Below are 19240 nucleotides of genomic sequence, written 5' to 3' on the forward strand. Positions count from 1 at the left end.
TATTTTAGCGGTGTGCTTAGGGTCATTGTCTTGTTGGAAGGTGAACCTTCGGCCCAGTCTGAGGTCCAGAGCACTCTGGAGAAGGTTTTCGTCCAGGATATCCCTGTACTTGGCCGCATTCATCTTTCCCTCGATTGCAACCAGTCGTCCTGTCCCTGCAGCTGAATAACACCCCCACAGCATGATGCTGCCACCACCATGCTTCACTGTTGAGACTGTATTGGACAGGTGATGGGCAGTGCCTGGTTTTCTCCACACATACTGCTTAGAATTAAGGCCAAAAAGTTCTATCTTGGTCTCATCAGACCAGAGAATCTTATTTATCACCATCTTGGAGTCCTTCAGGTGTTTTTTAGCAAACTCCATGCAGGCTTTCATGTGTCTTGCACTGAGGAGAGGCTTCCGTCGGGCCACTCTGCCATAAAGCCCCGACTGGTGGATGGCTGCAGTGATGGTTGACTTACTACAACTTTCTCCCATCTCCCGACTGCATCTCTGGAGCTCAGCCACAGTGATCTTTGGGTTCTTCTTTACCTCTCTCACCAAGGCTCTTCTCCCCCGATAGCTCAGTTTGGCCGGACGGCCAGCTCTAGGAAGGGTTCTGGTCGTCCCAAACGTCTTCCATTTAAGGATTATGGAGGCCACTGTGCTCTTATGAACCTTATGGGCAGCAGAAATTTTTTTGTAACCTTGGCCAGATCTGTGCCTTGCCACAATTCTGTCTCTGAGCTCTTCAGGCAGTTCCTTTGACCTCATGATTCTCATGCACTGTGAGCTGTAAGGTCTTATATAGACAGGTGTGTGGCTTTCCTAATCAAGTCCAATCAGTATAATCAAACACAGCTGGACTCAATTGAAGGTGTAGAACCATCTCAAGGACGATCAGAAGAAATGGACAGCACCTGAGTTAAATATATGAGTGTCACAGCAAAGGGTCTGAATACTTAGGACCATGTGATATTTCAGTTTTTCTTTTTTAATAAATGTGCAAAAATGTCAACAATTCTGTGTTTTTCTGTCAATATGGGGTGCTGTGTGTACAATAATGAGGAAAAAAAATTAACTTAAATGATTTTAGCAAATGGCTGCAATATAACAAAGAGTGAAAAATGTAAGGGGGTCTGAATACTTTCCGTACCCACTGTATATATTAGGGCTGTCGATTTAACACTTTAATTCAGTGCGATTAATTTTACCAAAAATAACACGTTAAAAAAAATTACACAATTAATCGCATGCCCCCGGACCATAATAAGGAAGTTTCCTGAGAAATGCAAGCTTGTAGTACCACCTGTTTACTCCAGAGTAAACTTTCAGCTGTATGAGCAACGCGCAGTATATACAGTGAAGAAAACACTTCAGTAGGCAGAACAACACAAACAGGTGTTACAGAGAATTTCTGCAACTGCTGATCTCATGGGATTTTCACATAGAATAGTCTCTAGAATTTAATCTGAATTGTGCAAAAAACAAAAATCATCCAGTGAGGGGCAGTTGGCGCTGTTTTGGCGGCACGAGGGGGACCTACACAATATTAGGCAGGTGGGTTTAATATTGTGGCTGATTGGTGTATGTATATATTTATACTGTAATACAGAATGTCTACTATGTCAAATTGGCTCAACTATGCTCAGATTTTGTACAATCAAAAAAATATTTAATTTCTCAGTTTCTGTGTAGGTGTATTTTGGCTTTGATGGGGAAGTAATGTATACTGTAGACATAATCAAAGAGACAAAAAAATCTGTTTCTCATCATTCACAGCTCACATTATTCATGGCATTATTCCACTTTATACTGTTGGAGTTTACTTGACATCCCCCAACTTTAAATATGAGTCTGTTTATACTTATACTGAATAAGCTCTGCAGCTGGAGAGAGGTGTGTGTGTGTGTGGGTTTAGGTTTTAGAGCACTTGACTCCGCTGCTGTTTGGTCAGCGTTGCTAGGCAACAGAGATGTTCTCATTTGTGAAGTAGTTCATGAGGAGCAATCGTTCACTGTGAACACACACACACACACACACACACACACACACACACACACACACACACACACACACACACAAATGCATATATGTTCTTCTTGCAAACACACATATTCTCTTACAAACGTTATATATCTAACAGACACTTGCACATCACAGCAGTACTAAGCACAACACACCTGTATGTGTATATGGCTATGGAGCGTGTGTGTGTTAGTGTGTGGGTGGGTGGACAGAGGATTGGGTGCTCTACAGCTGTAGTGGAATGAATCAGAGGTTGACATTACACTGCAGGCGCTGTGTGCTATGAGTGTGTGTGGACATGTTCACTTGGCTGGTCTCTATTAAAAATTTTCCATTATTTTAGGATCCTAAAATGTTTAAGATCCGTTTTAGTGGGCAGTTTTCATTTACACTCGCCCTCTGGTCATTGTGAACTCGTATGATTTTCTTTCTTACATGTAATTCATGGGGAGAATTTTTTTTTCTCCATGACCGTGGCTGTCAAGCTCCAAATATGACAAAAGAAAAGCACTATACTGTAAATGTATCATAAAAGTGGTCCATGCAACTCATGTGCTATATACCACTTCATTTAAAGCCATGCGATTAAATTCACAGAATAATTAATTGATGGAATTTACTGCTTCCACGTAAATAAAAAAATGGCACGAATGAGATCTGAGAGATGGAAATCTTTCAGCAAAGACTTGCAGTACAAAACAGAAGTCATGTGGACCATTTTATAGTGCCTTTTGTGTCATATTTGGACAATTACAGCATCGTCATTCACTTCCACCTTATAGTAAAGAGAAGCCAGGATATTTGCCGAACATCTCCCTGTGTGTTCCACAGAAAAATTAAATGAATAAAGGTTTGAAATTATATTAGAATGACATTTTTTTTTTCAAAATCACAAAATGGCACGAGCATTACACACACCAGTAATAGAAAAATGTATTCTCTACAAAAGCAGTGTATCGTATCAATGAATTCTGCCATTCTCTTTAAGTGTACTTTGTATTGGTTTTCTACTATATAGTACTACAGTATAACCCTTCAGTTCATTTAATCAACACATTACAAGTAAATATTTTAATAAAAACATTTATATCTTTAGAGTGCAAATGTAGGGTTCTTGAAGCAAAACTCCCATTCAAAATCTCCACAGAAAAATTGCTTTTAGTGATAACGTATAAACTTTTTAAGACAGACCCACCACATGATTTTTCAAAAATCATGTTTAATTGCAGAATTTGGAATGAAGTATCACACTACCTATAATCCTGAATTTAGTTAGATCCATCAATCAATGGAGTGGTGGTGTAGTGGGCTAAAGCACATAACTGTTAATCAGAAACATAACCGTTAATCAGAAGGTCTCTGGTTTGATCCCCACAGTCACCACCATTGTGTCCTTGAGCAAGGCACTTAAACTCCAGGTTGCTCCGGGGGGGATTGTCCCTTAATTAAGTGCACAGTAAGTCGCTTTGGATAAAAGCATCTGCCAAATGCATAAATGTAAATCAAAGAAGTCGCTGTTACTGTGTAAACAGGAATTGCCGCAAGCAGGGTTGTGATAAAGTTTTAAAAGATGGCGGATCCAAGCTAAGTAACCCAGATAATTACCTGTTAAATTGTAGTGTTAGAGCAAAAAATTCAGGAGTGAGTTTTCTGATAAGAACATTAAAAGGATAAAAAACTGAACCCTGGCTGATCCAATATTCTTTTTTTACAATGCTTTGTGCTCTGAAAATAATAACCGAGGTCAGGCAAACTTGATTCCACACAGAAGTGCACATAAAGATGCACATCAGCTATGCATATTCACAAGTGCAAAGAAAACATTACATGGATTGAAGAGGATTCAAGTTAACTACATACGCAAACACTATAATCACCCTAATGGTGGCTTTACACGAAACAGCAATTTACAGTAAAACAACTATAAAATTGCCTATAAATTAAATGCTCACAAAAGTTCCTTTTGACCGAACAAACATGCTTAAATTATTCAAATGCAAGGGCATATGTGTATTCCCCACAACCTCGGTTCTGTACTTGATTGCTTGAGTTAGCAGTACTTCAAATCTTAATGTTATGCATTTGTAAGATAAAGACGTTTAAGGAGCTCACGGTTATTCATTTACTTTATGTAACTCTCTAACTTCACCTTAAAATGTATATTTATAAAAATGAAGCAAAGCTAAAAATGATATAAATATGTGCACTTCTGTGTAGAAGCTATTTATTAAAACGTTATGGTTGCTAAGCCAACAAATCGTTGTTGTTTTTTGTGTACGTGTTCAGGAGGAGGGGCCGAGAGGATGCACGCCCGGTGCCGAGTTGCCTAATCAGCGGGAGAGAGATAAAGGAGGAGCCGGGGACGCTAGAGAGAGCGAGAGATGCGGCCGCTGTGTATGTGTGTGTGTGTGTGTGTGTGTGTGTATACACGTGTCTGTGTACGTGTTTGTTTTATGTTATGTTTAAATTCCTTTGTATCATTAAAGTTTACGTTGACTGCTCAGCTGGTTACCGCCTCCTGATTTCCCATCCTTGAACCGCGTAACAGTTTGTTTGTTTGTTTTTTCAGTGTGGGTTGAGCAGTTCATTCATTCTTCCACAAATACACCTTCTTTCGTGCTTGTCTTTATTTCTTATTTTAGGACATTTTTGCTTTGAATCAAATGTTGTAATGTTGTGATCAATCTGAGAGATGGTTGCTTTGGTTCAAGGCTTAGATCTCTGGAGAAAATAAATGGGAAAAATGCTTCCAGAACCTAGGCCACTAAAAAAAGTGGCTGGTCAATGTTGCGCTCTACGAAATGGGTAAATGTCACAGGGAAACCGTGGTCTCTCAGAACCCTATTCATAGAGTGAAATAGTTTCTGTGTTTTTTTTAAATATCACGAAGCAATGTTTAAACAACCTTGGAATAGTTTCAGCATTCACTAACAGTGTTAATTCTTTGAAAGCACTAATTTATTTCTATAGAATACAACAAAGACAAAGAAAAAACTCATAGCAGATCAACAGTATCAGGGACGTCGTTAAAATTACACTCTTTCAAAGTTTGTTGAGGCTATTTAAAGGTTGTTTAGGGCTGCTAGGTGATATACGTTTTATTTGAAAATCTTTTTACTCTATAAATTCTTCTTTTTAAACAGTAATATTAAAGGAAACTTTATGACTGACATTAGGGATCATAGCCAAACAGCTGTTATAAAGCAGAGGCATCTCTTTGCGATTAAGCTAGTGAGGAGGTAAGAAAATAATTCAATTCATAGCAGGGTGTTTCATCAACTTTGAGCAATTTAATGTCACAGGAGTTGATTTTATTATAAGGTTATATTAAAACGGACCTGGAAACTTTTACCAAGTCTTCATTTATTTACAACTACTTTTCAAATGCCTTTTTAAAAATAGATTTTCTTGTTTTATCCTGTTACCAGACCCAGTTCAATATTCAAATATCATGATAATCGAAACAAAGAGTGAAAATTTTGCTTTTTGTAAGTTATGCACAATATGAATATTAATTGTGTGTATTTAGAATACATAAAATGCTAGCTATGAAATTAGCCTTAACAAGACAAATGTCTGCCATTTCATTTTAAAAAAAGGTGTTATTTCCACCACAGAATGCTATCAAAAACAATCCATAATTTTAGATGTGGTGTAAAGAGAGGGTTCATGACATTTCAGAAAAATCACATAAATAACAGGATTCTCCTGAGATACGTGTATGTCTACAGTTGGACATTGTTAGTGGGCAAATTATATGAACTAGTGAGAGTATGACGTATATTTTAATAGAGCTTATTTTAAGTTTATATTAAGTTCACAGGGTCAAAAAGTGCCATTATTTGAAGAAACACCCAGCAATTAGTTGTTAACTTCTACTTTTGACAATACTGTATTTAGTGATGTTACCCATAATAAAGCATCTGAATAAAAGATTTGCTTCTTATACAGCTGGAAAAACTCCTCACAGAAACTGAATCACAGAGAGAGTGTCAAACTCTTAATACACAAATAATACAGACAAGACCAACATGCAACTGTGACCGTCAGATTAAAGGTAAAAAATGAGGAATAAAAAGAAAGTAGTACTTACTACAAAACTACTGTTAACTTTTTCTAAAATGCGTTTTTCATTTAATGCCATTGCTTCACCTTTTCTTTTCTTCACCCGTTTCTTCTCCAGCTTTTTACAGGCGTACATCTTACCAGTGGCACGAACCTGGCAGGCACAAACCTGAAGACGCATATGGTGGAAAAGATAAATAGAATGAAAGAGGGAAATTAAAAGGACTGAGGAAAAATTACAGGAAGGTAAAAATGCTTTTTGCTTGTTGTGACATTGGACTTCTGCTTCTCTCTCAAATTATATTGCATTTTCTTTTGAAAGGTAACTGGGTAAATACAAATAAAATACACATTTCTTCAACATTTATACTTTTGGTTAAAAAATATGAACGTATAAGTGAAAGTGTATGTTAGGATGTTGTGACTGGTCACCCTTTTTTGTGATCTCAACATTAAAATAACCTTTTAGCATTTTACAGTTCACTTAAATATTATTAAAATGAGACAAATTAATTTTTAAAAGAACAAATATTTCATGCAAGTAATATGAGGTCATAAAAACTAATGAAACTACCCACCTCACCAAATCCGCCCTTTCCCAATACCCTGTAGAGTCTGAATGTGTTTTTGGTTACTGGTTGCCTGCAAATGAAATACAGTTTAAATAATTTCACTGCATAAATTTCAATAATTTCAGTGTTTCATTAGCAAATAATTCATTACTGGCTGTGTTATGAATCAAAGTTGATCCTGTATGTGTTTAAGATGAAGCCTGACATCTCTATATATATATATATATATATATATATATATATATATATATATATATATATATATATATATATATATATATATATATATATATATATTATTATTATTATTATTAGGGCTATATATTAGGGCTGTCAATTGATTTTTTTTTAATCAAATTAATAATATGGTGTCTCGATTAATTAATCGCGATTAATCGCATTTACAAATATTTGCTGAGAAAGCCCCTCATATAACAATAATTCAATATATAATGATGAAATAATTATACTTAGTTATCTTTAAATATTTAAAAATTATATATATATATATATATATATTCAGATAATTAAAATGCGTTACATTATTGTGGCAGAAGAGTTAATCATTGATAAGACAATACAAAACGAGGATTTAGAATACAATGTATTGTTTACTACCATATTATTGATCATAATCCAATCATTGACACACAGTTCACAGCAATCCATTTCACAAGTGAATTTGTCAATCAGTTCAAGATTTATTTTGAGGGCTTGTTTAAGGATCAGTCAATTTACACCTGCGTCAGACATGCTTGTGTGGCGTCTCGGATGCGTTGCGTCTTAAACATAACATTTTTAGGTCACTGTGTCAAGTTAAATATAGTTTAATACTTAGAACACATCTTGAGAACCCTTAGTTTGAATTTGTACTCCCAAGTTTTTTGAACACAAGAATGTAATGCATGTTTGTGTTGTTCTGTCTGCTGGATGGTTGTTTTCTTCATTGTATAAACTGTGCATTGACACACAGCTGAAATTTCAATTACTGACCTCTGGAGTAAACAGGTGGTACTACAAGCTTGCATTTCTCAGGCATCTTCCTTATTATGGTCCGGGGGCATTGCAATTAATTGCGTACATTTTCTTAACGCGTTAGTTAAAAATAAAAAATAATCTCACTGAATTAACGTGTTAAATTGACAGCCCTAATATTTTATATATATATATATATATATTACACATACATATATATATATATTACACATACATACACACACTTCTATTGTGTAGTGTACTACCAAATCTTGAATCAATGAGTTTTTGAGGTGTATTGGTGTTGGTATGTATTGTGGGAGTTTGATTGTCATGTTGTGTCATGTGACCATGTTAACATATGACTTGTATGACTTTAAATGTATCCTATGTTTGGTATGGCAATCAAGCACTGAGGAAGTTCATCTGTGACCAAAGTATGTATACTTATCTCGCATGTAATGAGATAACTTATCTCTTTCTCCTATAAATAGTGTGCAGGCTTCTTTTTGCATATGAATGATTATTTATGATGAGGCCTAACACTTTTTCTTTTTTTTTTTGTACCTAAAGCAATGTGTAATTTTGAGGTGTGTTCATTCAGGACACAATAGGATGTACATGCTTACAGGTTTTTATTTACATCTTATTTTTATCAAATAGGATCTGATTTATTATTATGCAAATGTAAATACAAATGTGACAAGTGGTCTTTACTATACACCGCAAAGCTACAGTATGTCAATGGTACAAAAAACACAATTCAACAACAAATGCTGACCATAAAGTAGGAATGCAGATCTTATATTAAGTCCCCACTTGAATATGGCTTTGAATGAGAATGAGGGATTGAGTTCCATTAAGGTTGTTTATTAGAGTGAGAGGTGATCAGAATCCACCAATCAGAAAAGTTGATGGAGATGCCACTCACCTCTCCAACCACTTCCACTGGAGAAAGCGGGAAAAGTACATTGTCTCCTGATATGCTGAGAACGGAGCCCCACCTAAATATTCACGAACTATCCTGAAAAGAGATAAAGAAAGAAAGACTGAATAAGAATGATGTGTGGAGGCTCAATTGAAATAGACACCAGTGCCTTTATGATTTCAATACAAAATGACACACTGTCGGAAAACATAGACTCAAGTTTTATCTAAATAGCTCCAGGGGAGTTGGGCACGAAATAAAATGTGGAAAGTGCAGGTTTCCTGGTAAAACCTGGCTTGAGAACAAAGACTATGCAAATAAACCTTAAGTAGAGAGTCATGGAAAAGAATGCAACTGACTGTGACTATGTAGGAAAAGACTGGTTTGAACTATCCAAACTGATGGAGAAGCTACTTTAAAACTACAGCTTTATGAGCTACAAGATAAATATTTGGCACAGGCTGTGTCTAGTTTCGAAGGCTGCATGCGAGGTACGACGCGTCCATTGAAGGCTGCAGTATACCGAGCATCCTACTTTAAACACGTATCGTTTAAACGAGACGGCCTTCGTAGGACAAACGGAAACAGAATGTTACATGGTTGCTATGACAGCACGCCACTCTTTAACATGCGCGAATGCGATGAGTGAGAAGGAAGAAGTCTCTTTGGAAGGGAATGTATGAGGTAAAATTTAGGAGAGTAAAAATTATGTAGAGAGAAAATAAATTTTACAGGAATCCTTTTAGTCTAATACTTTATTTTAATTATATATTAATATATAATCCTCACCCATTTACTGAGGTACTTCAACTTGGGAATTGACATTCCTTGCGTTTGAACGTCATATTTACGGTCTAAATGGCGTCATATTTTTTTTTACACATGTCCATTGAAGCAAAGAATTGTGGATAGTGAGTGTCCACGAAGGATACACCTCAAACATCCTCCGAATTCCCGTGAAAGAAGGTCCCATTCGAAGTGTTCTAATCACTTTTCAGAAACGAGACAGTCTCGATGACGTATGCGGCCGACAAATGCCACATCCGGTGGACAAAGCCTTCCAAACGAGACACAGCTACAGTTAAACAACAGTCAAGCTACCCTTTTGAAAAAACAACACATGTTACTAGCAAAGATTAGCTACCTCCAACTACAATTATCTAAAAACAAACTATTTAAAGGAATGTTTCACCCAAAATGTGAAAAATGAAAATTCTCTTATCATTTACTTACCCTCATGCCATCCCTGTGACTTTCTTATCTTCAAATTAAATGAAGTGTTTAAATGAACAGTCCCATAGAGATATAACAGGAAGGTTTAAAGTAGTTTAAAGAAGTTTAAACTAAACAGGACTAAAAGACAGATTGAGGCAAATCAGCAGCAAACACACAAAACTCTGTTTGGATTCAATGTCACATGTTTACATTATTCAGAGCAACAGCACAAATGCAGCTAACGAGTCACTCCAAAACCAAAAGTCTTCACGCTAGCGTAAACCTTCATTAAACCCCAAAATATTAAAACCACAAACAGAGATACACACCCACGAGTCTACGTACTTCACAGTCATGACAATTCAACATAAGCAAACAATTTAAAGAACACGTGTTAAGACATGGGCAAGCTTACTGTATAATCTTCAGGCTTAACAACCAAAAATAATAAACTAAAGAATACAACTATGCAACATTTACGTCAGACTTTATGCAGGAGTGCAAATTGTCTATCTTTGAGTTTTTGTGAGTGTATGCGTGATGGCATATGAATGCATGGATGTGCAAGTGTGTGCTTTACCAGAGACAGTATAAGGAGGAGACAGACAATTTGTGGAAAAATATATGGGAATTTATGTTCAGAATAGCATACTGCCACAGTATACACATACTATTTGTATGTACAGGATAGTGTGTGCAGTATGGGTATTTCTTGTATGCATGGGATCCTCAAATGACCAAAACAGAGCATACTGTATGGAATATTTTATACCAAAATGCAATGTGCTGGACTTGACCTTCCATTTAATACATTTGCAATTTTAGCATCTTTGTATTGACTTGTTTTTGCTTGAACAAAAAAATGCAAATACACTATTTTAATTCCTGAGATAAAAGTCACAACAAGTATTACGATTTTTTTATTAGTTATTTTTGTTAGTATTTGTAGCCTGTTTTATTTAGTTTCAATACAGACACACAAAACTACACAACTTTAAAATTAAAAGAAAAAAGAAAATAAGCCTTTAATGAACAACCTGGATCTCCATATCCTCCATGTGCAAATATACTGTAAGGATGTATGTTTATGCAGCAGTGCTATTTACTTATCTCACTCACATAAAAACACAGATTATATACTCCTCAGAATGCATCAACACCATTTGAAGAATATAATTCAACAGTTATGCCAAATCAGGTAAATAAATGCTTTAACAGCATTCAATGTTTTAATCTCTAGCACTGACAGCTGGGCAGGGCAATAGACTGGTATACATGTTTGTAGAACAGCAACAGAGCTGCATACTGTACAGGGGAGAATTATAATTATATATATTTTTTTAAATTTTTACCATTTAATATAGACATTTCATTGGAAGTTCGTCTCACAAAATCCTCACGGATTTGGTGTGAACAGGCCTTTAGCGCAGGCCAAACAGTTGTCTCTCGCGGGCCACATCCGTCTATTGAGGAACCCTGATGTTCTGTATACTATGTAAAAAGCCATGCACACTTCTTACGAAAATGAAGACTGAACCATTGTGACATCATTTAGATCAAAATCTGGCCATAAAGTGCCAGGGTGATCTTTCAGGAAAACGTTGTACTGGCTGCTAAACACCTTCTTACCGCCAGGTGTGACCTAGACTTTGAGGCCGACATCTAATTCCTGTTCAGTCAGTTAAGATCAGTCAACACACTGATGTATATGGTTATTAACGAGCTGGTGCAAACTTACCCATATTGTGCATCCGGAAAGTATTCACAGCGCTTCACTTTTTCCACATTTTGTTATGTTATAGCCTTATTCCAAAATTGATTAAATTCATTATTTTCCTCAAAATTCTACAAACAATACACCAAAATGACAATGTGAAAGAAAATGTTTGAAATCTTTAAAAACGTATTACAAATAAAAAACAAAAAAATCACATGTACATAAGTATTCACAGACTTTGCCATGACACACAAAATTGAGCTCAGGTCCATCCTGTTTCCACTGATCATCCTTGAGATGTTTCTACAACTTGATTGGAGTCCACCTGTGGTAAATTCAGTTGATTGGACATGATTTGGAAAGGCACACACCTGTCTATATAACATCCCACAGTAAACAGTGCATGTCAGAGCACAAACCAAGCCATGAACTCCAAGGAATTGTCTGTAGACCTCCGAGACAGGATTGAGGCACAGATCTGGGGAAGGGTACAGAAAAATGTCTGCAGCATTGAAGGTCCCAATGAGCACAGTGGCCTCCATCATCCATAAACGGAAGAAGTTTGGAACCACCAGGACTCTTCCTAGAGCTGGCCACCTGGCCAAACTGAGCAATCAGGGGAGAAGGGCCTTAGTCAGGGAGGTGACCAAGAACCCGATGGTCACTCTGACAGAGCTCCAGCGTTTCTCTGTGGAGAGAGGAGAACCTTCCAGAAGAACAACCATCTCTGCAGCACTCCACCAATCAGGCCTGTATGGTAGAATGGCCAAACAGAAGCCACTCCTCAGTAAAAGGCACATGACAGCCCACCTTGAGTTTGCCAAAAGGCACCTGAAGGATTCTCAGACCATGAGAAACAAAATTCTCTGGTCTGATGAAACAAATATTGAACTCTTTGGCCTGAATGGCAATACCATCCCTACAGTGAAGCATGGTGGTGGCAGCATCATGCTGTGGGGATGTTTTTCAGCGGCAGGAACTGGGAGACTAGTCAGGATCATGGGAAAGATGAATGCAGCAATGTACAGAGACATCCTTGATGGAAACCTGCTCCAGAGTGCTCTGGACCTCAGACTGAGGTGAAGGTTCATCTTCCAACAGGACAACGACCCTAAGCACACAGCCAAGATAACAAAGGATTGGCTACGGGACAACTCTGTGAATGTTCTTGAGTGGCCCAGCCAGAGCCCAGACTTGAACCTGAGTGAACATCTCTGGAGAGATCTGAAAATGGCTGTGCACCGATGCTCCCCATCCAACCTGATGGAGCTTGAGAGGTCCTGCAAAGAAGAATGGGAGAAACTGTCCTAAAATAGGGGCGCCAAGCTTGTTGCATCATACACAAAAAGATTTGAGGCTGTAATTGGTGCCAAAGGTGCTTCAACAAACTATTGTGCAAAGGCTGTGAATACTTATGTACATGTGATTTCTTTTCATTTTTTATTTGCAAAAAATTTGCAAAGATTTCAAACAAACTTCTTTCACATAGTCATTATGGGTTATTGTTTGTAGAATTTTGAGGAAAATAATTAATTTAATTAATTTTGGAATAAGGCTGTAACATAACAAAATGTGGAAAAAGTGAAGCGCTGTGAATACTTTCCGGATGCACACGAATGTGCAATCATTCATGTACAGACATTTTCCAAGACAATGTCATGTAATTTTTTTTTTTTCAATTTTGTCTACGAAATAAATCAATTAAATTCAAATACTCTTAAGTGCCCATTCACTCATGTGCCATCTGCAGCCGAAAGCCATTCATCATCTGCCAAAAGTAAGATATGCCTATCGTCTGTAATCTACCCATTTACACTCTTTTATACACCCATATTTGCAGTAGTAACAGTGTCATTATAAATGAGTGTGTAATCGGAGGTAATCATGACAAATTACACTTTATCTATTGCTTATATATTACTTTAAATGAACATTGAGTAGTTAATACAGATGTACAAATGTACTTCTAAAACCCTCCCACAGCAGCATGGCCAGTGTCTGAATGTTCACAAACAGTATATCGTTGCTCAGCTGTTTTGAAAGTCATTTTGGCTCTGAGCGAAGAACGAAAAAGCATTTCACGTGAGTGTGCTGAGGCCTTAATACTTAGTAAGCTGTGTCTTTCATTCTTTCATTCCGAACAAAGCTGGAGAAATTGCAACGCTCAGTCCTTTCCACAACTCTACTGTCTCAACCTTTTTGACTTGAAGGCTCTGAGACATTTTTACAGGTCTCTTGACTCCCTCACAACCTTGTTCACAATGAGCTTGTTCACAATGAGCGTGTTAACATGCACGATCATTCACCGATTATAATTAATAAAACAGACAACATGTGTGGTCATGTAAAAGCCTTAAACGACATTCCTTTCCCAGGGTTACCGGTTGAAACAGGTAGATTTTTTATTTCGCTCTGCATGTAAACAGCTTTACCGGCTAATCCAAGTGTTGTGCACATGCCTGTTTAAACTGTTGTTGGGTTGTTTGATTTTTGGTCATTATTAGCGTATTGGTGTGCATGTAAACACACTCATTGTCTCTGTGTTCACCCAAGAATTTGCATTGTTCGCATGAGAAGTTGTGTTGTTTTGCCTTTTGCAACACAGAAGCACAAGTCATTGTGAAGGAGGTTCTCTCATGCACTCATTAAAGCGAAAATGAGAGCTATAGTGGAAGTCAAGATGTTCACTGTAAAATAACAATGTTCAGTTTTTTCATATGACTTCAGATGACTTCAAATATAAAGCACAAGTCATATGGATTTCTTTTGACACATTTGGGTGCTTTAAAAGCGAGTCACTATCAAGTGCCATTGTAGGGAAATCAGCAATACCAACATTCTTTAAAATATCTCCTTTTGTGTTCTGCTGAAAAAATAAAGCCATATGGGTTCGGAATGACATGAGAGTGAGAATATAATGACAGAATAGTCAGAAAGTATTTTTTAAGTAGGCAGGATCTGACTGACAAGAAAAAGTTGCCTGGAGGCATCACAAAGATCGCAGTCAAGTGAACGGTCTTTGTTGTTCTGTTGTTACCTGGTACATTCCTGAAACAGCTCTTTACAAGGGGTCTGTTCCAGTTTCTGTCTGCATTCCCCCACCACGTCCTGAGCCATCTCTGGTAGATGAGCTGCCGACTACATAAGGAAGAAAGTGTGAAAAAGAGGGAGAAAAAAACAGGAAAAGGGGTCGACAGAAAATATGGTGTTATGGCAAAAAAGAGGAACATTAATTCAGAACAGGAAATCTTTCAATGCACATGTGCATGTTGGAGATTGTCAGGGCAGGTGCGTGAGGGCAAAAAAAATTGAACAAATATTTACCCCATTATTAAAATATGTGTCTAAAATTTTTAAACCGACGTCTCTCCTTTTCTCATCTGGAGCCACCTGATACATTGCCTAAACAAACACACATACACACTGAAATGACACATAGATACTGCAAATCGTATAATTGGGGACAAGTTTTGACAAAAAATTCAATTGTAAAATGTAAAAACTAGTGTCGGAACATGGCAAAAACAGTGAACTTTTCCAATAAATGGCATAAAAAAAATGTCACACACAGCCCATTATTTTCCGTTTTCATAGCATGGACTGCAAATTGCCAGAAGTTACAGAATCACCCATGTTTGACTTTATAGAGACTGTGAAATGATGTGTGTATGTGTGTGTGTGTGTTTTGGTTTTGTTGGTTTAAGAGGACATTTATTGAGGTTACACACCAGTAGCTATGAGGGTTTTATGCTATAAATGTGCTTTATGAGGACATCCCTAGTGTCCCCGTAATTCAAACGGCATAAAAATCATACTAAACAATGTTTGTTTTGAAAATGTAAAAATGCCAAAAGGTTTCTGAGAGGGTTAGGTTTAGGGGTAGGGTTAGGGGGTAGAATAGATAGTTTGTACAGTATAAAAATCATTACGTCTATGGAGAGTCCTCATAATGATAGGAGTACCAATGTGTGTGTTTGAGTGTGTGTGTGTGTGTGTGTGTGACAAGCTAAAGAATATGTAGAGAGTGAGTGAATGTCAGGAGGGTTTCTCATAGTCCAGTATGTGTGTGTTTGAGTGTGTGTGCTGAGATTTCATACCACTGAATCCAGGAAATCTATGCAACGGCGCAGTTTGGGCTGTGTGTCACAGTACTGCCGAAACAACTGCCGACCAATTGGCTGCTTCTCACAAAGGCTAGTGTAATCCCTTTCTGAGAGAGATAAACACAAGAGAGAGTGAAAGTCAAAATTATTATCTACACATTTGTTTTTCTACTATACATTATCTATAATAATTTAAAAGGGGTCATATTTTTAAATATCACATTTCTTGGTCATTTCAAATTAAAAGATTTAAAAGTACTATGAAATTATTCTGTAACTTTCAGAACTCAAAACATTCTTCCCAGTCTAAAAAAACAATTTAATGAAACTAAGCTGTAAAACATTTTCTGCAAAACATTTATATGCCAATGATGCCTATTCTGTGTCACCCAGTCGCAATGATGTAATAATGGGAGAGTCGCAATGAAACTTATTCCTAAAAGAGAAGAAGAAAAGACTATTATTCCAGTTTGTTTTTACTACCCAACAGTCACCAGTATTGTGTCCTTGAGCAAGGCACTTAACTCCAGGTTGCTCCGGGGGTTGTCCCTGTAATAAGGGCTCTGTAAATTGCTTTGGATTAAAGCGTCTGCCAAATGCATAAATGTAAATGTACTAACAGAATTTTTCTGAAAAATTCCAACCATAGGTGGCTAAAGTTTAGCCAAGTTTCCTGGTCATTATATAAAGTTTTTGTGGCCTGCTTTAGCGAGGGTTGTTTTGTGAAGCTGTCACAATGGTATTGCAGGCGTTATTTATGGATAGGGCTACCCAAACTATACTGGATCTGACAGCAACCACGCTGCCTAAGAGTTAACACAGCAAAGCAATGTTACTCACTTCACAAATGAAAAATTAATTTACGCATATAAAGACTTAAAGGAATGGCAGCAAAAAACAAACCGTTTAAAGGAATAGTTCACCCAAAATTCTCTTATCATTTACTCACCCTTATGCCGTCTCAAACTTATATTCCATAGAAGAAAGTCACATAAACAAAGATATTTCAAGGATATATGAAGTGATTATATCCATACAATTCAAGTCAATGGGGTCCAAAAATGTCAAGATCCAAAAAGCATACAAGGTAGCATAAAGATAATCCATACGACTATGACCATAAAAGAAATTTAAACCATGTCTTCCGAAGCAATACGATCAGTTTTTGGAAGGAAAAGATCAAAATGCAACTTCTTATTCACTATAAATCTTGACATCAGCAGTCTACTAGCAGCATTCATGAGAGAAGCTTGATTATATGGTGCCTTAAGTCACGCTGAAAAATAATGTGGATTTATAATTGTATTTTGAATATATATTATTACATATAATATTACATCCTGACATTCACTCACTCTCTACATATTCTTTAGCTTGTCACACACACACACACACACACACACACACATACATACATATGTACTCCTATCATTATGAGGACTCTCCAATAGACACACTCTTTACGGAGTAGAAAGTACAAACATTCATGCAGCATTCATGAGAGAAGCTTGATTATTAAAACAACCGTGATTATTGTGCACTTCAAATCCCATTTTACTGTTTAAATAAAGACTTTTAAGTGAACATAGAAATGCCATGAACAGTGCATCGCGGTCTCCCAACTCTTCCATTGGGGTGGATGGTAGTGGCAAAGACTCTACTATGGCTCATCCCTCCTCCTTCACGGCACCAGTGTAACATAGTTCAATGGAAAGGAGGAGGCAAATACTGGCTTGATAATATAAATAATATTTTAATGAAAAACTGAACCAAAAAGAAACACACACAGGTGTCGGACAGCTGTCCGTAACACTCTATTCTGCCTTCATCTGCCTAATTAGTGGCCGGGTGTGCGGAATCACGACCCGGCCCCGCCCTCCGCCCTGCCTCAGGCTTATAACAGAAGAGGTCCACATTCAAGGTGGATAATGGTGGTGCCTTAGTCATGCTGAAAAATAAGGTGGATTTATGATTCTAATTTTAATATATAGGCCTTTATATGACTCCTTAAGGTCACACATAGCACAAATACACTGAAAGAACAATGACAACATGTATGACAATTAATTATCAAAATCGTTAAATCCCTAAAACAGACAATAAATCTTCAGCCAGATTTCATAATCATGACAGCCCTTAGCTCGAATACACTTCCTTGTGCTTTATACAAGTGCAGAGCGCCATCTGCACATGTATTAAACCACTTGAGTCCTAACAATTACCTTTCTGCTGCCTTTATGTCCTTTTTGGAGCTTAGAAGTTTTGGACCCCATTGACTTGCATTGTATGGATATAAACATCATATTCCCTTAAAGATATCTTTGTTTGTGGTCCGAAGAAGAAAGAAAGTCATACGAGTTTAAGAGAGATGCCATACGGGCATTATCTTTTTTGGGTGAACTATTCCTTTGGTGATGAAAAATTAAAATATGACTCTTTAGTCTGAAAAAAAAAAACTTGACTAACATTTTTGTGGACCTAAATATTAAAGAAATAAAGTGACAAAAAAATTATGACTTGACCCCTTTATTGATATATTTCCTCCACACATATGCACAAAAGTGCAGAGCTTTGCAGAACGCTACTCAGCAAAATAAAGGAACCACCCTTCACTCAGCATCCAGTGCACAGTCACAGCCAAAGCGGTAAATCACAGTAAGGTGAGTAGAGAGCTCAAGCTCTGCAGGACTCTGTGGAACGCTACAGGCCTGGTACATCCTTGCCCAAGAGAAACAGACTCTGTCGGGTCTTCCTCACTGAGCCAAGGTCTACAGCTGTCTGACGCAAACACACAAACACCTGCCCACACACCAGCATGCATGTTTGACTAAAAGCAGCATTCTGAATGATATAAACTCTGTCCTTTAATGAGGAACAGACTGTATGTCTAGTAAGTCTACAATAAACCAATCCCTTTTTAGGAAGTTAATTATAAATATTTTAATATTTTGTCATTTCAAAGGTGAACGAAGTAATTTATTTTCCATTTAAACAAGTTTTCCACCTATAAAACTTGTTAAATATGTTACAAAAGATGGAACTATTCAAAAACACAGTGTCTGGTGACAAATAAAGCTTTAATGAAGTCATTTCTACAATGGTAGAGCATGGCACTAGCAATGCCAAGATCATGTGTTCTATTCTCAGGGAAATGACAAACTGATACAGGCTATATACTGTATATAAAAAAAAAATGTATACCTTGAATGTACTGTAAGCCGCTTTGGATAAAAAGGGTCTGCCGAATGCATAAATGTAAAAGTAATACATTTACATTTCTGTGTAATGCTTTATTCATGCCGATAGGGGAAACCTGTCAAGAAAATATCCTGATTCTATTTTACTCTAAAATCCAGAGAAACAAGTAATAAATAATAATTTTCATATACAAAATTATGCCTATTTTAGGGCCATTAAGATTTTTTCATTGTAACATTATTTTCATGACAGTTATGCAGAGTTATACCCCTTCTTATTACAACACCACATAAAAATAATTATTATAATATTCCCATTTACAAAATTTGAAAAACATAACATTTTATTTCAATTGTAGGTATTTAAAAAGTATTTATCATTATAGTGTTATATACTATATACTATATTTTTCACTGAGTTTAATTGAAAAAGTAAATAAATAAATAAATAATTGTAC

General features: G+C 36.7%; 1 protein-coding gene across 2 annotated transcripts in view; it reads right to left on the reverse strand.

The window, feature by feature from the left end:
- The window catches only part of grk4 (G protein-coupled receptor kinase 4), a 54399-nt gene that overhangs the window by 16642 nt on the left and 18517 nt on the right, over positions 1 to 19240 (reverse strand). The window contains exons 3-8 of one of the 2 annotated variants that reach the window (XM_052136885.1): positions 15580 to 15692; positions 14807 to 14884; positions 14520 to 14620; positions 8554 to 8646; positions 6654 to 6717; positions 6104 to 6244 (exon numbers count right to left, since the gene is read on the reverse strand). In XM_052136885.1, coding sequence (XP_051992845.1) covers positions 6104 to 6244; positions 6654 to 6717; positions 8554 to 8646; positions 14520 to 14620; positions 14807 to 14884; positions 15580 to 15692 — 590 coding nt within the window. The remainder of the gene's footprint in view (positions 1 to 6103; positions 6245 to 6653; positions 6718 to 8553; positions 8647 to 14519; positions 14621 to 14806; positions 14885 to 15579; positions 15693 to 19240) is intronic. The other variant, XM_052136886.1, reaches the window with a different exon arrangement.

This window comes from Xyrauchen texanus, chromosome 11 (genome assembly GCF_025860055.1).
Source record: "Xyrauchen texanus isolate HMW12.3.18 chromosome 11, RBS_HiC_50CHRs, whole genome shotgun sequence".
Lineage (NCBI taxonomy): Eukaryota > Metazoa > Chordata > Actinopteri > Cypriniformes > Catostomidae > Xyrauchen > Xyrauchen texanus.